This window comes from Oncorhynchus keta, chromosome 21, assembly GCF_023373465.1.
Source record: "Oncorhynchus keta strain PuntledgeMale-10-30-2019 chromosome 21, Oket_V2, whole genome shotgun sequence".
NCBI lineage: Eukaryota > Metazoa > Chordata > Actinopteri > Salmoniformes > Salmonidae > Oncorhynchus > Oncorhynchus keta.
In genome coordinates, this window is record NC_068441.1 from 1,998,846 (window position 1) to 2,014,997 (window position 16,152).

General features: G+C 43.0%; 1 protein-coding gene across 4 annotated transcripts in view; it reads right to left on the reverse strand.

The window, feature by feature from the left end:
* The window catches only part of LOC118399920 (copine-5), a 227,055-nt gene that overhangs the window by 168,707 nt on the left and 42,196 nt on the right, over positions 1 to 16,152 (reverse strand). For all 4 annotated transcript variants that reach the window (XM_052473214.1, XM_052473213.1, XM_052473215.1 and 1 more), the window contains exons 2-3: positions 11,567 to 11,607; positions 10,957 to 11,003 (exon numbers count right to left, since the gene is read on the reverse strand). In XM_052473214.1, coding sequence (XP_052329174.1) covers positions 10,957 to 11,003; positions 11,567 to 11,607 — 88 coding nt within the window. The remainder of the gene's footprint in view (positions 1 to 10,956; positions 11,004 to 11,566; positions 11,608 to 16,152) is intronic.

Here is a 16,152-nt window from a genome sequence, read left to right on the forward strand (position 1 = left end):
GGAATCCTAAATATAAGGTAGGGGTTACAACCCCTTCTCTAAATATAGCTGCTGTACGATACGGGTTTCAATCATGGAGACCTGGTAAGCCAATATGGTAATGGCATTCTCTGACTACACATTTAAACATGTCTGAAACAAAGACTATGTCACCCAGTAAGGGGTCTGATTCTGATTGCAACTCTCTATGAGGAGATACAGTGGGGTGAAGTACACCCATTGATCTCACATGAATTGAGACTGTAAATAAACTGCTGAAATATGGTTGCTTCGGAGTCAAACTGGGGCAACGTCTGTCTACATCCCTTAACAGGGAGGCAGTGCCGTCTGCAGTGGTCGTGTAAAATGGGCCAATGTCTGTAATGTATGGGGAAACAAGTACAGAGAGACAGCACAGTGGATATATGGTGTATTGGTCAAAAGTAGTGCACTACATTGGGAATGGGGTGCCATTTGGGACACATACTATAAATGTTTTGTAAACTACTGGGGGGAAAAAAATCACTGTATCAGTCTGGTTTCTAAGTAAAATGGGGCCGACATCTGAAGCCCTTAACAAGTGTACAGCGTGGTGAAACAGCAGCATTATGGTTGTGTGGTGTAGAAACCCAGTAGTTGAATGCGGTAGACTCTAGAGGCTTGTGCTCAGAGGTGGGCTGCAGTTTGTTCACAGCTATTTGTGTTGATCCATGAATTATTCAGACTGGGAAACAGAAAGCGAGAGAGAAAAGTGAGGGGGAGGGAGAGAAATTGAGAGAGAGATGGAGGGAGAAGGGAAGGTGTGAGAGAGGAAACCGAGAGAGAGAGCGACAGAGAAAGACAGAAATAGAGAGGAAGAGAAACCTAGCCTCTCTGATAATGCATGAATAAAACAGCCATTTCCCAACCGTGCTTGCCTGGCTCACACTCCAGAGAAAGCTAGTCATTTTCCGAACAGGGCCAGTTACAAAAGCTAGAGAGGATTGAGGTTAAAACGTCTCCATTCTCTGAAGTTGGAGGACAAGATGTAATAGAGAGGGGCTTCAGTTGTACTATTTAAGGGAGTCCCAAGAGTCAATGTTGCCTACGTATTTGGAGACCAGAAGTGGTTCGAACTTTGAGAAGTCAACAACTTAAATTGTACACATTAGCAAAGTTACTTGAACTGTTCAGATGATGCAAATAGTTTTTCATTATGGAAATAAATGACCTTTTTACAAGATACATAGCTGTGGGTTTACAGCTCTAATCTCCTGACGTACAGACTCATTAAATAATAACAATGTGTAATGTGAACAACGCCTCCTCATTGGCATTTTTCTTTTTCCATTGCTATTCCTGTCGGAGTAAACAACTGATCTGCCATTTGGGATTCTGTGTGTTTACTTTGTAATTACTCTTGGTGACATTTGCAATCAATGCATCCTCTCTAAATGCAGATATTACCCTCATTTAGCCTTTATTTAATCATGCAGGATAAAATCCCTTGAGGTTAAGACAGGGGTTCCCAAAATGTGTCACTCGGGGCCCCCCTTCCAGTATTGGGGAACATCCAAAGCCATGTCTATGACACAAACTGTTCTTGTTGGTCGAGATAATTTTCTAGGTTTAAAGTTTATTTCCTGCAATTTCTACACATTTTGTTGTGGGGGGGCAAAGAAATGTTTGCAGTTTTAAAGCACATTTTCTTACAATTCTATACATTTTGCCATGCCTAATGTATATTCATGTATTTGAGTGCCTAATGTGTATTCATGTATTTGAGTGAGAAAAAAATGCATACAGTATCTATGAGCTAAAAAATAAATAAATAGAAAAACCGTTTTCTGACATGGGCTAGTTGATCTGGACATTTTCTGACAATTTATAAATAGCTCTCGAAGGTATGCAATTACTAACACAACAAGAGGAATTGATGATGCCCTACCCAATTTTCGAAATTGCATTGTGCATTGTGCATTCTACTATTACAACTTTCAAGAGTAGGTTAAAAGGCGGACTTAGTTCATTAAAAAAAGTATAAATATATACTGTATATTATTATTTATTATAATAATTGGAGGGGGGGGGGGGGTGTATGAGCTTCGATCTAGAGTCTCCTGACAGAGAGATTTGAAGAGCTGCAATATTGTCTTACTGAAACGTGGCTGGATGATGACAGCGGCAGGATCGTTCAGAGTCTTCAGGGAAGTCGAAAGGAGTGTGTTTTTTTTTCATGAATAACAAATGGTGTGCTGCTTCAAGTGTGAAGGAAATATCAAGCTTTTGTTCACCTGATAAAGAATACCTCATAGTAAACTGCAGACCCTTTAATCTACCAGGAGAGTTTTCCCTCCCTTTTCAAGCCAGTGTGCGCAAAATGTTTAAACAGGTTAACAATCAGAGATGGAATAACATGCCTTGTTCTCAAAGCACGCGCTGACCAGCTGGCAAGTGTCTTCACACACATTTTCAATCTCTCCTGGTCCCAGTCTGTTATCCCAACATGTTTCAAGCGGACCACTATTGTCCCTGTTACCAAGAGCCTGCCTAAACAACTATCACCCTGTAGCACTCACATCTGTAACTATGAAGTGCTTTGAAAGGCTGGTCATGACACACATCAACACCATCATCCCAGTCACCCTAGACCCACTCCAATTTGCATACCGCTCCAACAGATCCACAGATGACGCAGTCTCAATTGCACTTCACACCTGAAGGGGGAAAAACTACATGACCAAAAGTATGTGGACACCTACTCGTTGAACATCTCATTCCAAATAAATGGCCATTAATATGGAGTTGGTCCCCCCACTTTGCTGCTATAACAGCCTCCACTCTTCTGAGAAGGCTTTCCACTAGATGTTGGAACATTGCTGCGGGGACATGATTTCATTCACCCACAAGAGCATTAGTGAGGTCGGGCACGGATGTTAGGCGATTAGGCCTGGCTCATAGTTGGCGTTGGGGTTGAGGTCAGGGCTCTATGCAAGCCAAGTTTTTCCACATCAATCTCAACAAACCATTTCTGTATGGGCCTCGCTCGGGGGACGGGGGCATTGACATGCTGAAACAGGAAAGGGCCTTCTCCAAACTGTTGCCACAAAGTTGGAAGCACAGAATCATCCAGGAAGTCATTGTATTTCCCTTTACTGGAACTAAGGCACCTAGTCTGAATCATGAAAAACAGCCCCAGACCGTTACTCATCCTGAATTCTGGCAGGTAGCGTTCTCCAGATGGTGAGGCGTGACTCATCACTCCAAAGAAACACATTTCCATTGAGTCCAATGGCAGCAAGCTTTACAACACTGCAGCCAAACGCTTGGCCTTGCGCATGGTGATCTTAGGCTTGTGTGCGGCTGCTCGGACCATTTCATGAAGCCCGATGAACAGTTCTTCTGCTGACTGTTCATCATCCAGAGGCAACTGAGTACAGATGGTTTTTAAGCGCTACACGCTTCAGAACTCAGCGGTCCTGTTCTGTGAGTTTGTGTGGCTCACCACTTCACGGCTATGCCGTTGTTGCTCCTCGATGTTTCCACTTCACAATAACAGCACTTACAGTTGACCGGGGCAGCTCTAGCATGTCAGAAATTTGAGGAACTGACTTGTTGGAAAGGTGGCATCATATGATGGTGCCACGTCGAAAGTCACTACTGCAAATGTTTGTCTACGGAGATTGCATGGCTGTGTGCCCGATTTTACACACCTGTCAGCAATGGGTGAGGCTGAAATAGCCGAAGCCACTAACTTGAAGGGGTGTCTACATACTTCTGTAAATATGTGAACTATGTGAAAATGCTGTTTATAGACTACAGCTCAGCATTCAACACCATAGTTCCCTCCAAGCTCATCAACAAGCTAGGGACCCTGTGACTGAAACCCTCCCTCTACAACAAGATCCTGTACTTCCTAAAGGCCCGGCCTCAAGTCGTGAGGGTAGGCAGCAACACCTCCGCAACGCTGACGCTGAACATGGGGGCCCCTCAGGGTGGTAGGCCTGATCACCAACGTCGATGAGTCAGCCTACAGGGAGGAGGTCAAGTGTGGTGTGGTTCCAGGACAACTCCCTCAACCTCTCCCTCAACATCAGTAAGACCAAGGAGCTGATTGTGGACTATAGGAGAAAAAAGGGAGAGCAAGCCCCAATCCACATCAAGACGCTAACATGGTCCACACACATCCGAGGAGTCGTGAAGAGGGTAGTACAGACAGCCCAATACATCACTGATGCCAAGCTCCTTTTCATCCAGGACCTCTATATCAGGCAGCCAAAAATGGCCACATAATTGAGCCAACCAAGCCATAGACTTTTCACCTTACTACCATCCGGCAAACAGTAACAGAGCATCGGCTGTCGGACCAATAGGCTCCGAGAAAGCTTGTACCCGCCCAAAGCCATGAAAGCTAAATAGCCATACTGCTAAAATGCCATACTGCTAAATAGCTAGATTGCTAATTTGCCAGACTGCTAATTAGCCAGACTGCTAAACAGTCAATTAAGGCTACCAGAACTATATACAGTATATATACACAGTTGAAGTAGGAAGTTTACATACACTTTAGCCAAATACATTTAAACTCAGTTTTTCACAATTCCTGAAATTTAATCCTAGTAAAAATTAGGTCAGTTAGGATCGCCACTTTATTTTAAGAATGTGAAATGTCAGAATAATAGTATATTTATTTAAGCTTTTATTTATTTCATCACATTCCCAGTGGGTCAGAAGTTTACATACACTCAATTAGTATTTGGTAGCTTTGCCTTTAAATTTATTAACTTGGGTCAAACATTTAGGATAGCCTTCCACAAGCTTCCCACTCACTATAAGTTGAGTGAATTTTGGCCCATTCCTCCTGACAGAGCTGGTGTAACTGAGTCAGGTTTGTAGGCCTCCTTGTTCATACAAGCTTTTTCAGTTCTGCCCACAAATATTCTATGGGATTGAGGTCAGGGCTTTGTGATGGCCACTCCAGTACCTTGACTTTGTAGTCCTTAAGCCATTATGCCACAACTTTGGAGTCATTGTCCATTTGGAAGACCCATTTTGCAACCAAGCTTTAACTTCCTGACTGATGTCTTGAGCTGTTGCTTCAATATATCCACATAATTGTCCTCCCTCATGATGCCATCTATTTTGTGAAGTGCACCAGTCCCCCCTGCAGCAAAGCACCCCCAGAACATGATGCTGCCACCCCCGTGCTTCACAGCTGGGATGGTGTTCTTCGGCTTGCAAGACTTTCCCTCTTTCCATTATGGCCAAACAGTTCTATTTTTGTTTCATCAGACCAGGGGACTTTTCTCCAAAAAGTATGATCTTTGTCCCCATGTGCAGTTGCAAACCGTAGTCTGGCTTTTTTATGACGGTTCTGGAAAAGTGGCTTCTTGCTGAACGACTTTTCAGGTTTTGTCGATACATTACAATTATTTTCTGTGTATACAGATGCTTTTGTACCTGTTCTCGCACCAAAGTACGTTCATCTCTAGGAGACAGAACACGTCTCCTTCCTGAGCGGTATGACGGCTGCGTGGTCCCATGGTGTTTATACTTGCATGCTATTGTTTGTACAGATGAATGAGGCACCTTCAGGCGTTTGGTAATTGCTCCCAAGGATGAACCAGACTTGTGGAGGTCTAAAAAAAAAAAATGGAGGTCTTGGCTGATTTCTTTTGATTGTCCCATGATGTCAAGCAAAGAGGCACTGAGTTTGAAGGTAGGCCTTGAAATACATCCACAGGTACACCTCCAATTGACTCAAATTATGTCAATTAGCCTATCAGAAGCTTCTAAAGCAATGACATACTTTTCTGGAATTTCTCCAAGCTGTTTAAAGGCACAGTCAACGTAGTGTATGTAAACTTCTGACCCACTGGAATTGTTATACAGTGAATTATAAGTGAAATAATCTGTCTGTAAACAATTGTTGCAAAATTACTTGTGTCATGCACAAAGTAGATGTCCTAACCGACTTTAGAAATTTGTGGAGTGGTTGAAAAACGAGTTTTAATGACTCCAACCTAAGTGGAGTCTTCAACTGTATAGTGTATATATAGTCCAGTGAGAGTGAATATGGTGTGTGTACAGTATCTACCTCAAATACCATATTATTATCTAGTCACTGATTCCTAGTCACTTTACCCTGCCTTGAAGTACAAATCTACCTCAAATGTTTTATTTTTTATTTATTTTTTATTTCACCTTTATTTAACCAGGTAGGCTAGTTGAGAACAAGTTCTCATTTGCAACTGCGACCTGGCCAAGATAAAGCATAGCAGTGTGAACAGACAACACAGAGTTACACATGGAGTAAACAATTAACAAGTCAATAACACAGTAGAAAAAAGGGGAGTCTATATACATTGTGTGCAAAAGGCATGAGGAGGTAGGCGAATAATTACAATTTTGCAGATTAACACTGGAGTGATAAATGATCAGATGGTCATGTACAGGTAGAGATATTGATGTGCAAAAGAGCAGAAAAGTAAATAAATAAAAACAGTATGGGGATGAGGTAGGTGAAAATGGGTTGCAGCTCAGATCGCAGCGATCGGTTAGCTGCTCAGATAGCAGATGTTTGAAGTTGGTGAGGGAGATAAAAGTCTCCAACTTCAGCGATTTTTTTGCAATTCGTTCCAGTCACAGGCAGCAGAGTACTGGAACGAAAGGCGGCCAAATGAGGTGTTGGCTTTAGGGATGATCAGTGAGATACACCTGCTGGAGCGCGTGCTACGGATGGGTGTTGCCATCGTGACCAGTGAACTGAGATAAGCAGAGCTTTACCTAGCATGGACTTGTAGATTACCTGAGCCCGTGGGTCTGGCGACGAATATGTAGCGAGGGCCAGCCAACTAGAGCATACAAGTCACAGTGGTGGGTGGTATAAGGTGCTTTAGTGACAAAACGGATGGCACTGTGATAAACTGCATCCAGTTTGCTGAGTAGAGTGTTGGAAGCAATTTTGTAGATGACATCGCCAAAGTCGAGGATTGGTAGGATAGTCAGTTTTACTAGGGTAAGTTTGGCGGCGTGAGTGAAGGAGGCTTTGTTGCGGAATAGAAAGCCGACTCTTGATTTGATTTTCGATTGGAGATGTTTGATATGAGTCTGGAAGGAGAGTTTACAGTCTAGCCAGACACCTAGGTACTTATAGATGTCCACATATTCAAGGTCGGAACCATCCAGGGTGGTGATGCTGGTCAGGTGTGCGGGTGCAGGCAGCGAACGGTTGAAAAGCATGCATTTGGTTTTACTAGCGTTTAAGAGCAGTTGGAGGCCACGGAAGGAGTGTTGTATGGCATTGAAGCTCGTTTGGAGGTTAGATAGCACAGTGTCCAAGGACGGGCCGGAAGTATATAGAATGGTGTCTGCGTAGAGGTGGATCAGGGCCCGGAGCAACATCATTGATATATACAGAGAAAAGAGAAAAGAGTCGGCCCGAGTCGGCCCGAGTCGGCCCGAGAATTGAACCCTGTGGCACCCCCATAGAGACTGCCAGAGGACCGGACAGCATGCCCTCCGATTTGACACACTGAACTCTGTCTGCAAGGTAATTGGTGAACCAGGCAAGGCAGTCATCCGAAAAACCGAGGCTACTGAGTCTGCCGATAAGAATATGGTGATTGACAGAGTGGAAAGCCTTGGCAAGGTCGATGAAGACGGCTGCACAGTACTGTCTTTTATCGATGGCGGTTATGATATCGTTTAGTACCTTGAGCGTGGCTGAGGTGCACCCGTGACCGGCTCGGAAACCAGATTGCACAGCGGAGAAGGTACGGTGGGATTCGAGATGGTCAGTGACCTGTTTGTTGACTTGGCTTTCGAAGACCTTAGATAGGCAGGGCAGGATGGATATAGGTCTGTAACAGTTTGGGTCCAGGGTTTCTCCCCCTTTGAAGAGGAGGATGACTGCGGCAGCTTTACAATCCTTGGGGATCTCAGACGATATGAAAGAGAGGTTGAACAGGCTGGTAATAGGGGTTGCGACAATGGCGGCGGATGGTTTCAGAAATAGAGGGTCCAGATTGTCAAGCCCAGCTGATTTGTACGGGTCCAGGTTTTGCAGCTCTTTCAGAACATCTGCGATCTGGATTTGGGTAAAGGAGAACCTGGAGAGGCTTGGGCGAGTAGCTGCGGGGGGGGGGGCGGAACTGTTGGCCGAGGTTGGAGTAGCCAGGCGGAAGGCATGGCCAGCCGTTGAGAAATGCATGTTGAAGTTTTCGATAATCATGGATTTATCAGTGGTGACCGTGTTACCTAGCCTCAGTGCAGTGGGCAGCTGGGAGGAGGTGCTCTTGTTCTCCATGGACTTCACAGTGTCCCAGAACTTTTTGGAGTTGGAGCTACAGGATGCAAACTTCTGCCTGAAGTAGCTGGCCTTAGCTTTCCTGACTGACTGCGTGTATTGGTTCCTGACTTCCTGAACAGTTGCATATCGCGGGGACTATTCGATGCTATTGCAGTCCGCCACAGGATGTTTTTGTGCTGGTCGAGGGCAGTCAGGTCTGGAGTGAACCAAGGGCTGTATCTGTTCTTAGTTGTGCATTTTTTGAACGGAGCATGATTATCTAAAGTGGTGAGGAAGTTACTTTTAAAGAATGACCAGGCATCCTCAACTGACGGGATGAGGTCAATGTCCTTCCAGGATACCCGGGCCAGGTCGATTAGAAAGGCCTGCTCACAGAAGTGTTTTAGGGAGCGTTTGACAGTGATGAGGGTTGGTCGTTTGACTGCGACTCCGTAGCGGTTAAAGGGAATGAGGCAGTGATCGCTGAGATCCTGGTTGAAGACAGCGGAGGTGTATTTGGAGGGCCAGTTGGTCAGGATGACGTCTATGAGGGTGCCCTTGTTTACAGAGTTAGGGTTGTACCTGGTGGGTTCCTTGATGATTTGTATGAGATTGAGGGCATCTAGCTTAGATTGCAGGACTGCCGGGGTGTTAAGCATATCCCAGTTTAGGTCACCTAACAGAACAAACTCTGAAGCTAGATGGGGGGCGATCAATTCACAAATGGTGTCCAGGGCACAGCTGGGAGCTGAGGGGGGTCGGTAGCAGCCGGCAACAGTGAGAGACATATTTCTGGAGAGAGTGATTTTCAAAATTAGTAGTTCGAACTGTTTGGGTATGGACCTGGAAAGTATGACATTACTTTGCAGGCTATCTCTGCAGTGGACTGCAACTCCTCCCCCTTTGGCAGTTCTATCTTGACGGAAGATGTTATAGTTGGGTATGGAAATCGTACCTCTGCACATTGATCTGGTACTGGTACTCCCTGCATATAGCTCCATTCTCATATGCATTTTATGTTATTCAGCTAAATGGCATATATTATTATATTATTATTATTATATTATTATTCTTCTTGTGTTACTATTTTAATTTTCAACTCTGCATTGTTGCGGAGGTCTCATTAGCATTTCACAGTAAAGTCTAAACCAGTTGAAATCCCTGCATGTGACACATAGGAGGCTACTGAGGGGAGAACGACTCATAATAATGTCCAGAACAAAGCAAATAAATGGTATCAAACACCTGGAAATGGTGGGTTGGCTGTGTTGGATACCATTCCACTGATTCCGCTCCAGCCATTACCACGAGCCAGTCCTCACCAATTAAGGTGCCCCCAACCTCCTTGTCCCTAGCAGAACCAGGGACAGAGTGACACTGTGATAACAGGGTAGAGTTCTGTCTTCCGATAGGCAGTTTGTAGTAATAGAATACTGCATCCCCTCTATTGGCTTTCATTGATGTTCTTCTCGGAGGGTGTTTTTCTGTTCAGCAGCTGAATTAGGGTGTTGAGGATTGTAGCATTTGGATGTGTGTCATCATGGCTTTTCTGTTTCCTCTCTATTTCGCTCTCTCTCTTTATCACCCCCCTCTCTCTCTCACTCACTTTCTCTTTCTCTCTCCATGCAACGGATCTATCAATTTCTCTTTCTTCCTCGGTCTAGCTCTATTCTGTCTTGCCAGTCCTGTGTTCCCAGAGACACATTGTAGTAATAGATAGAGTGATCAGTGTACTGAGAGTAAGGTCTTTATGCTATGATGCTCAATATGTCTCAAAACTGTCTGAACAGACTTCCAGCACACATGCACACACACTGGCAAACACACTGGCAAACACACTGGCAAACACACTGGCAGCACTAGAGGGGGTTCTGATTCACAGGACAGCCCCCCTCAACCTTATCCTTGACTGTCACCTGGTCACTTACTTTAAAAAGTGTGGAACTTTTGAGTTTCTCCCTTTGCGGGAACTTATACTGCGATTACACAGGCAGCGATCGGTATGGTAGCACACAGACACTGGCGGTGGGAACTGGTCGTGTTCTCTCGCCTGGAGTGTACAGCTAGGATGTCACAGACAGGCAAATCAGACGGTACAAGGCTTGAAAAGGTCAAGCTTGTCAGATCTCCACTAAACAGCTCTGAATAAACATATCATCCCCCTATGCACACACACACACACACACACACACACACACACACACACACACACACACACACACACACACACACACACACACACACACACACACACACACACACACACACACACACACACACACACACACACACACACACACACACACACACACGCAGAAAGGTTCTTACAGTAATGAGTTTGTCCTATTTTGAATCTCACGCTGTGGCTTGTATATGTTGAGTATAGAGGTAGGTGTGTGAAGAGTTAAAGCTACATTTATTCCAAAACTAATCCGAAAGTTTAAACTTTTAAATGTCAGCACGGGCTAAATTGATTGGTATTTGGAAAAAAAGGACAAAAATAAAGAGAAGCTATTTCCCTCACAAACAGTCAATACCCCACTGCAAGGGAATCATTGAACTTTAGAAGTGTGTGTGTGTGTGTGTGTGTGTGTGTGTGTGTGTGTGTGTGTGTGTGTGTGTGTGTGTGTGTGTGTGTGTGTGTGTGTGTGTGTGTGTGTGTGTGTGTGTGTGTGTGTGTGTGTGTGTGTGTGTGTGTGTATGCTCACCTCTCTCCACTGCTTGGTCTCCACTCCTTGGGTGTAGAGCACACACACTGAGGGAGAGGGAGAGAGAGAGAGTAGAGAGAGTAGAGAGAGTAGAGAGAGAGAGAGAAAGAGAGAGAGAGAAAGAGAGAGAGAGAAAGAGATAAAGAGTGAGATTGAGATAAAGAGTGAGAGATAAAGAGTGAGAGAGAGAGAGAGAGAGAGAGAGAGAGAGAGAGAGAGAGAGAGAGAGAGTGTGATATAGAGATTGTGAAAGATAAAGCGAGACATACGGGGCAGAAAGACTATCAGAAATAGATGCTGGCAGATTGAACAGCGCAGATGAATATAAAAGTTTTAGCTCCAAAACACTGAACAAACAACAGACGGAGGCTAAAGGCAAAGCTAACATCTACTCCTCAAGTCAACTATCATGCAGGGACAGAGAGGTGGGGATGGGGAAGGGGGGGGTGGACGGATGGAGGTAGGGAAAGAGGGAGGGAGGGACGCATGGAGGGAGGGAAGGAGGGAAGGAGGCATGGAAGGACAGATAGACGGAGAGACAGATGGACAGACGGAGAGAGGAAGGAAGGTAGACAGGGAAGGAGCACATAAAAGGTTGAGTCATACTCACATGGGTCAGATTTGGAGAATGTGTCTTTATCTAGTAGATTCCTGAAAGACAAAAAGGAAAGAGGAAAACTGTCAAGCAATATCGACTTCATAATCTTATCGAAACATATCAGAGACCAATTCAGAGACCAATTCATCCAATTGTTCTGTGCTTCAGTTATTGCATGAGTCGTTACACAGGCATTAATGGCTTTCAGAATTTCTCCTGAGATCTATTAAGTTAACCATAGAGGTCCTGACTGAGTACCTATTCATATCATCCAACAGCTGTAGTGGCTTGCAGTGTCATCAACTAAAATAATGACGACGTATACCAAGAGTGATTATACCCAAAATCCTTTTGCATTTGGGTTGACAAATACGAGACGAGACGAAGTTATCTCTGTGACTAAAATCTGACTAGTAAATGGACTGGGCAAGAGTTTTTGGAAAGATTGAGATCTTTTCAGTGTTACTTGCAATCTAGAGGCAACAAACCACTGATGCATATAAGGCACATGCCATGGCTACTCTCCTGGTGGTAAAAGCTCCCGGTAGAAAAAGGGAAGATGTTTGGAGCCACTTTACGTATCGTGCAGATTCAAACAAGACCGAATGCAATGTTTCCATGGGAGAAGAACAGAGTTTGCTCCCACAAGTTAACCAGGGAAAAATACTGCCGACCTCAAGAGAGATCCAAAAGTGCATCATCCCAATATATAGCCTACGCTAAGGTAGGCTAATAACAGATTGATAATGCTAGCTAGTAGTTTGCTGAAATCTATCAGGCCACTAATTTTGACACAACTTTGATTACAATATAGCTACAGTATGTCAAGGGGCGGGTCGTCCAAACTGCAACCATTTGGCATTTTGCGACCATTTGACCTGACTGCGCAACATTCATTCATTACATGGTCACTTCACTCAAAAGTTTCAAAACGTCCGTCCTAATGAGCATTATCCTCATGATTCCTCTAATGATAGTGTCTGCCCAGCCCGTGGGCCTGTTTCGCCGGGGCCTGTTCTGCTGGCAAGTGGCCCCTGCTGTGATGAGTGAGCCACTTGATGTGTGCTCAGAGAGAGAGACAAAAGGCTTCTGATTGTATAACATTTAAAAATCTCATTTGCGGGAAACACATAGCTCCATATGGCTGTGGGCTACACTAGTAAGTTTAGCAGACAAGATTAGCGTTGAATTCCGAGGCATTATTTTATAGTATGAAGAATACAATTGAATATACCTGAATAAATAGAAAGGATATTTTCTCCAAAGATTTCCAAGGGAGTGGGCACATTCGGCTATTCTGTATTGAACCAATGCCTGCAACCCAGCAATATTGTATTGTATTGACCGGTTAACGAAGAAACAGTTCCTCCTATATGCGTAATTTAGAGCTATTAATACAATTTTAATTGTAATACAAACATTATGGCTATATGTTTTGATTGTTAATACATTCTACGGCCACATAATGTTGCATGAAAGGCATGAGCTCTGCGCTGCGTCTTGCGCAGGCTGCATACACTTCATCAGTCTCTCATTCACAATTTCACAAGAATTTGATGATATTCGCACCCATCAGACTATTCTGAATTTAATCTGGTCTTTACATATAGCCTACTAATATATGTGTGGAATTTTTTGTTTGTTTGAATGGCCCACAAAAACAAAATGTCATCAAATAGCAAATGCAGGTTGTGCAGTTACGTTTTACAAGAATAGGCAGCGTCCATAAGGTTAAGGGAAGCATAAGTTAAAAAAAAAAAAAAAATTTAATACATAGAATCATTACCAATAGGCTACTAAAGCATGATTTGGCCACAGAAGATATTTAAATATTTGGATTGTTTTAAATCGCAGGAAATGCAGCGCACACAATTTTGGTAAATTATTGTTGAGTTGCAACTGTCTGTGAAAAGAGGCCAAACCAGGCATATGCAATATTTCAAAATACAATTGCAGGAAAACATAGTTTGGAAAGCAAAGGGTTATTGCTGTAAAAAAGAAGACCATGAAAAGACTACTCTGTCTTTTAGTCTCTTAAGATTCCCAACTTCATTGAGCGAACAACAGTATAGCCTATCTTACTAGCACCAGGGGAGAGCATCGGCAATATCCTCGGTGACTGCGCACTGTGCATATTCACTATTTATCATTGTTGGGTCAGCGCCACTTAAAAGTTTGTTTTTGGACAATAATTTCCTCCTCCAGTTTAGATGGAAGTCATATTATATTTGTGTCTCCTCTTCTCATAGGTCGATTATATGGACAATGTCATTTTTATTGATATTTTGTCACTGTCATCAGAGTAGGCTACCCTTCAATATTCTGCTAATGCCTCCAGTAATGTATAAAGTACGGTAGAACTAGATGGAAAGTGTTCATAAAAGGCCACATTCCTCCCACGCGAAGAAAGAAAGAAAGAAAGAAAACATATCAGATGAAGCCTAGGCCTGCCCTACACCAAATGCATTGAACAGTCTTTTTATTTTGCGAACAATGATGGAGTTATAGGATATTATTCTCCTAAATTATGACTATCCAATCGACTCATCACATTACTAATAGTAGGCTAGTTTACCTATAAATCTGCAAACGTGATTATTCATGTAGGCCTAATGCTTTATTACAAAGGTGCATTTTTATTATTTTCTTTTCAGTTTTTGGATGATTTACGTATTGTTTGTATTGCTAGGTATTGTTTTGGATAATACTCACTGTTGAGTATGGAAAGCCGTAGGCTCACTGGTGGAGCTAGAAACACCAGCATTTTGCTGCACCTGCGATAACTTCAGCAAATCTGTGTACATACAACCAATACATTTTGACTTGATTTTTACTTTGTAATGAATCCTATTTGCTTCTAGTATTCCATTCTCAGACCTCTCTTAATACTATATTCCTATAACTCTATAAGAGTCTTGCTTACACATTGCTATGTATCTATCGGAGTCAGACAATATACACCTTGATAGGCCTTGTTAATATTATTTCCATAGTCTTATTACTGGCCACATGTATATATATATATATATATATATATATATATATATATATATATATATATATATATATATATAAAACTTACTGCATATAAAATATTCCAGCACCACACAGTCATGCCTTTAGTGGCAATCGTCATCAGTTTTCCTTGTCAGCTGTATACTGCTTCGTACAAACAAATAACTGTATATTTAAGCAATTAGGCCTGAGGGGGTGTGGTATATGGCCAATATAATCACAGCTAAGGGCTGTTCTTATGCACAACGCAACGTGGAGTGCATGGATACAGGCCTTAGCCGTGGTATATTGGTCATATACCACAAACCCCTGAGGTGCCTTATTGCTATTATAAACTGGTTACCAACGTAATTAGAGCAGTATGAATGCATGTTTTGTCTGTGGTACACGGTCTGATATACCATGGCTGTCAGCCAATCAGCATTCAGGGCTCGAACCAACCATTTTATAAATCTATACAGTACCAGTCAAAAGTTTGGACACACCAGCTCATTCAAGGCTTTTTCTTATTTTTCACTTTCTTTCTACATTGTAGAATAATAGTCAAGTCATCACAACTATGAAATAACACATATGGAATCATGTAATAACCCAAAAAGCGTTAAACAAAACAAAATATGTTTCATATTTGAGAGCCACCCTTTGCCTTAAATGACAGCTTAGCACACTCTTTGCAAACAGGGACAGTTTCATTGTAAGAGTTGGCATTGGAGAAACGTGCTAAGATGAACGCATAGACCTCTCTCTCTGTCTATCAGCCTGTCAATTTCGGTCACTTGTGTGATATTTAAAAAAAAGAATAATCAGCTATTATGTCAAATGACTTCGAATTGCACTAAATGTTTATTTAAAGGCTACTTTGTCTTGGACCTTCAAATACTATGATAGATTCATGCAACGCTTTTACTCTGTTGCAGATCTTTCCACCCCTACTCTTGTCCACGTTGGTCTGCGAACCCCACAACCTTCTGGCCCACAGCCATGTGCGCCATCAAAATTCCTGCGTTGCCATATCATGTTCACAGGACGAAAAACAGTTTCTGAAACCTACATATCCAGGGCCCTTGTCTGACCAAGAAGTGAGGATAAACGGTAGACATGTTCTCTGTTATCCTCTTTGTTATGAATTATTATTTGGGGCATAGCAGAGGGTCCCTGTTTTTTTTTACCCTCTTAGCGTTCAGGGAGGGTTTAGGTAAAATAGAGGTCCGATTTTCTCCATGTAACAAATGTTGTTTGATGCACATCTCTAGCCTTCAATAGTGTACGGCTAACCTCCCTGACGTTGAATGCAATGTATTCGCATAAGCGTCATGTTCCTTGATGTCTATCTTGTTGCACAATCATACCTGATTGATGCTTATCGCACGCACGCACACACACACACACACACACACACACACACACACACACACACACACACACACACACACACACACACACACACACACACACACACACACACACACACACACACACACACACACACACACACACTTATCTCAATATCATAGAATTATAGCATCTAATAGTTAACACGTCACAATGTTTGCAATGCAGCCTTCTAGAACTGTTGTTCTGTT